The sequence below is a fragment of the Haliaeetus leucocephalus genome, unplaced genomic scaffold (genome assembly GCF_000737465.1).
Source record: "Haliaeetus leucocephalus isolate CR32 unplaced genomic scaffold, Haliaeetus_leucocephalus-4.0 Scaffold273, whole genome shotgun sequence".
In the NCBI taxonomy this organism is placed as follows: Eukaryota; Metazoa; Chordata; class Aves; order Accipitriformes; family Accipitridae; genus Haliaeetus; species Haliaeetus leucocephalus.
The window spans coordinates 454,988-459,540 of record NW_010972709.1 but is presented as its reverse complement, the minus strand read 5'-3'; the positions used below and the strand labels follow the sequence as shown (position 1 = coordinate 459,540).

At 66.8% G+C, this 4,553-nt stretch overlaps 2 protein-coding genes across 2 annotated transcripts; one reads left to right on the top strand and one right to left on the bottom strand.

Annotated features, from left to right (window-relative positions):
* Positions 1–57: 57 nt before the first annotated feature.
* On the top strand, positions 58–1,632 carry SNX21 (sorting nexin family member 21). The gene is made up of 3 exons (XM_010569730.1): positions 58–325; positions 489–643; positions 961–1,632. The coding sequence occupies exons 1-3, from the start codon at positions 58–60 to the stop codon at positions 1,630–1,632; spliced, it is 1,095 nt and encodes a 364-aa protein (XP_010568032.1).
* A 1,054-nt stretch (positions 1,633–2,686) lies between these two features.
* Positions 2,687–4,508, bottom strand: ACOT8 (acyl-CoA thioesterase 8). The gene is made up of 5 exons (XM_010569729.1): positions 4,451–4,508; positions 3,966–4,191; positions 3,545–3,702; positions 2,954–3,145; positions 2,687–2,852 (listed from the first exon to the last, which is right to left on the bottom strand). Exons 1-5 carry the CDS (start codon positions 4,506–4,508, stop codon positions 2,734–2,736), a joined length of 753 nt encoding a protein of 250 aa, XP_010568031.1. The 3' UTR covers positions 2,687–2,733.
* Between the last annotated feature and the right edge of the window lie 45 nt (positions 4,509–4,553).

Below are 4,553 nucleotides of genomic sequence, written 5' to 3'. Positions count from 1 at the left end.
CCGCCGCGCTGGGGCAACCGGGCCTGACCCCTCGCTTCGGCAGCTGGGCCGGACGGGATGGCCGCCCGCATCCTGCACCGCCTGCGGCACGCGCTGGCCGGCGAAGGTGGCCGGGAGGAGCGGGCGTGCGGCGGCTCCGAGGCCGAGGACTTCCCGGAGAGCTCGGAGCTGGAGGACGACACGGAGGGGCTGTCGACGCGCCTCAGCGGCACCCTGAGCTTCACCAGCCACGAGGAGGAGGAGGAGGAGGAGGAGGATGGTGCTGGAGACGAGCTGGGGGAGCCACCGCAGCCGACCGGCACGGCAGCGGGTGCAGAGGACGGAGGCAGGTGCTGGGGCCGGTGTGATGGGAGGGGCCTGGGCGGCCGGGGCAGCAGCACCCTGGGGGGGACCCAAGCGATGGTGGGGGCTGGCGGCCCGGAGACGTCGGGGCGCTGGCAGAGCCCCATCCCCACGACGGGTGGGCTGACACCCCTCTCCCGGTGCAGAGTGGGGCCCCACAGCGGAGCGCCCCGGCGGCAGCCTGCTGACCCGGCAGCTGCAGGAGCTGTGGAAGAAATCGCGGGGCAGCCTCGTGCCCCAGCGGCTGCTCTTCGAGGTCACCAGCGCCAGCGTGGTCAGCGAGCGCGCCTCCAAGTACGTGGTGAGTGAGCCCGGCGGGGCTGGGTGGACACAGAATGGGCACAGGGGTGGGCGCGGGTCCTGCTTCATCCTGGGGCAGAGGTCCCACGGGGCTGGCGCTTATTTCTCTCTGTCTTTCCCCGTGCTGCTCGGACGGTGCTGGCGGCTCAGATGAGCCTCAGGTAACTATCGCCGACGGGTGCTGTGGCAGCCCAGCGTGCTCCCCCCGTGCCTGGGCAAAGCCCCCCGTGGCCCCTCTGCGGCTGCACACCCGGCTCTGCCCGGCCCCGCGGGAGCAGCGTGCCCGCGGCACCGCCCTGACGCCTGGCTCCCCCACAGCTCTACACCATCTACCTGATCCGCTCCGGCCGGTTCGACAAGGCCCCCGCCGCCATCGCCCGGCGCTATTCAGACTTTGAGCGGCTGAACCGCCGCTTGCGCTGCCGCTTCAGCTGTGACATGGCCGGCATCGCCTTCCCCAGGAAGAGGCTGCGCCGGAACTTCACCGCCGAGACCATCGCCAAGCGGAGCCGAGCCTTCGAGCAGTTCCTGTCCCACCTGCACTCCATCGCCGAGATCCGCCGCTCCCCCGAGTTCCTCGAGTTCTTCTTCCTGCAGGACCTGCAGGCTGCGCAGCGCCTGACCTGCACCGGCATGTACCGCGAAGCCCTGGCCACCTGGGCCAACGCCTACCGGCTGCAGGACCGGCTGGGGGTCTGCGGCTCCGGCCGCTTCCTCCTGACGCTGGCCGGGCTGGCCGTCTGCCACCAGGAGCTGGACGAGCTCTGCGAGGCCCACGGCTTCTGCGAGCAGGCGCTGCAGCTGCTGGAGGCCCAAGGCAGCCACCCACTGCTGGGGCCCTTCCTGCAGGCCCACGTCCACCTGGCCTGGAAGGTGGGCAAGGACAAGCGGCACTCGGAGGCCCGGCTGCAGGACCTGCGGGAGGCCGGGCCGCCCCTGCAGCAGCAGCCCACCCTGAAGGAGTGCCTGATCAAGGAGCCTCTGGAGTAAGCGTCGTCCCACCGCTGCCGCCCGCGCTGGCAGGAGGGCAAGGCGCCACGTGGGGCTCGTGCCCCGGGGCGGCTGGGAGCAGCGAGGGTGATGCCGTGGTTGGGGATGGGGCAGGGAGGCAGCGCTGTGCTCCCGCAGGCAGCACAGCACACGCCTGGGAGCTGCCTCGAAAATGCACTTTCTCTGTGGTTAGTCTGTCCCGTGGGGCTGGGCGCTCACTGGTACTCGCCACCCGCACCGGCACGGCTGGCAGCCAGCTCCCCCTCTGCGGGGGGCTTCTAGAGTGGACGGGACTTTAGCTGGGATATACTGGCACTGCATTAAGGGAAGGCTTCTGGCAGGGTCCAGGGGTCTTGCCAGGAGCTTCCCGTAAAACCTATGTAACAAAAAGGACTTTATTTAATAAAGTCTTGGTGGGAAGAAGAGCAGGGCACCTGCTGTGTCTCTTCAGCTTCACTTCCCCCAGGGCACCATCGGCAGGAAGCGTCGAGCCCCCCACCCTGAGGTGTGAGCTGCCTCCTCCCCTTTCCCTGGCTCCCGGGGGCTGGGCCCTCTCCCAATTCCGGCCCTGGGAAAGAGACCGAGGGCGAGCAGAAGCAGCAACTGACAAGCGCCGGGGCACAAGGAGGGCAGGAGAAGTGAGAAGGGGAAGCCATGTGCCATGGTAGCATTTTCCCTTCCTGCGACCCAGCCTGCTGTGGAGGCAGAGCCCCCCCCGTGCCCCTGGCGCTGCCCACCCTCCCCCTGCCAGGAGAGGCTCCCTTGGGTGAGCACAACCACGGGGACCAAGGGGACAAACTCCAGGGGACGGAGCCCAGCTGTTCACCTGACGGCTTTATTTAAGGCAGGTGAAGGGTGGCTGATCGTCGTGTGTTAGGTTACGTGCTGTGCAGCTGGCAGTCAGTCGCAGCAGATGCCTCTGTGGGTCCCCATTCGCCACAGAGGGCCTCTGGCACCAGCACTCCCCACAGTGCTGGATCCAGCCCGGTCTCCTTCGACGCTTCTTCCCGCTGCCGCCCAGGTCCCGCCTTGCCCGCATCTGTTTTGGTCCCGGGGTTCCTCCTCGGCGTGCCCAAGCCCCAGCCCACGGGGGCTCCTCAGCTAGAGCTTGCTCTGGTTTGGCTTTTGCTCCACCCTGATGACTCCCTCCTGCGCACAGGTGACAGCCAGGACCCCATCCCGGCGCCACAGCCGTCCCTGCACCAGTCCCCGGCACCCACCTGCAGAGAGAGCCTGTCAGACCCTGGCCCACCGCCCCCCCCGGGACGGGCAGAGCTGGCTTTTGCCACATGGGTCCCTGGGGAACATGGTGAGGACTCACCAGCCCAGGGGCTCTCGCACTCATACAGCATCCAGTGGTCTGCTCGGAAGGGCGCGTGGAACCACATGGAATGGTCGAGGGACACCAAGAACTTGATGTGGTACTGCCGGTGCGGAAGCAGAGCCGTGCCCAGGAAGGCATAGTCGGAGATGTAGGCAGCCACGCAGCAGTGCACCTTCATGTCAGTCTCTCCTGCAAAGCAACCGGCACTGCCCGTCTCCCGCAGGGTGCCCATGGGACAAGCCTGGGCACATAGTGTGAGGCAAAGCCCCGGGAGCTCTGCTTCCCTGAGGGTCAGCTGCCGGCCAAGCAGAGCTGAGATGCTCTTTCAGACCCACTCCCCTTGCTGTTCCCCCTCGGGGAAAGCCTGCCGTGGCTGAGCACGGCACACAGGCATCGCTTCATGCTCCAGCACCCACATCTGTGTTTCAGCCTCAAAATTCCCAGGCTTTCCTGCAGACTTTGGGCGCAGGCAGCCTCTGAATTGCAACCCTCTCGGCCCACTCCGTCGTGAGCGTGCTCCACAGGGCGAGCTTGAGCCCGAGCCCTCGGCTTGTGAGGCAGCTGGACCACCCTCCTGGTGGGACCCACCTATGTAGCCTCGTGCTCGCACCCAGAAGAGCTGCTTTGGCTCTTGCGGCTCCAAGCAGAATATGTCTGGTGGGTTTACGGGTTTGATATCAATCGGCACATCTTCGGCTTGAATCTTGTTGAGATGCTTTCTGTATCTCTCCGCCAAGTTAGGATTCCTGTAGACCAACACAGAGAAGTGAGGTTAATGCCAGGCAGGCCAGGGGCACGTCCTGGTGGCAGCAGCTTCAGCCCAGGGACCCAGGGCTACACGGAAAGGCAGGAGGGGCACGGCTCCTGCCTTGCCCTGTCCTGCTTCTTTCTCTACTCCTTTCCCAGGTGTATTTGGGGATTCCTCAGGCAGTCACCCCAATCCCTGTGCCTCCCTAAGCCCCAGCCACAGATGAGGGCGTCCCTGGCATGCCCCTTCCATCCCACTTACTGCAGAAACTTCTGGATAAGCTCCTCTTGCGTCAGCAGCTCCTCAGGGGGTGGCACAGTAGGCATGGTGAACTGGTGCTGCACTGGGCTCCCCTGGGAGAGCTGGAAGGAGGCCTGGCAGGTGAAGATTGGCTTTCCGTGCTGGATGGCCTTTACGGAACGGACAGAGAAGCTCTTCCCCGTACGGGTCCGCTCCACCTCGTACAGCACCGGCACCTTGGGGTCTCCTGGGACAGAAAAAGAGACATTCTGCCGTTGGGCCACCACACACCACAGAGGGGACCTGACCTACAGAGGCTGAGCACTGGGGCCAGGCGGGGCGAGCCCGCTGCGCCCTGAGCTGGCAGTGCCCCCCACACCCCCCCTCTGCCCTGCCGCAGCCGGGATGGCAGCACCTCCTCACCCCTGTGGGGCTCAGCCCCGGCTTCCCCAGCCCCTCGCCCGCTGGATTCACTGCCCGGCCCCGGTCCCGCCACAGGCCCCAACCTCCCCGACCCTCCACCCCGCTGCCGCCTCTCAGCCCCGGGCACCCCACGATCAGCATCCCGCCCCGGTCCCTGCCCGGCTCCCCCCCCCCCGGCCCCCCCCC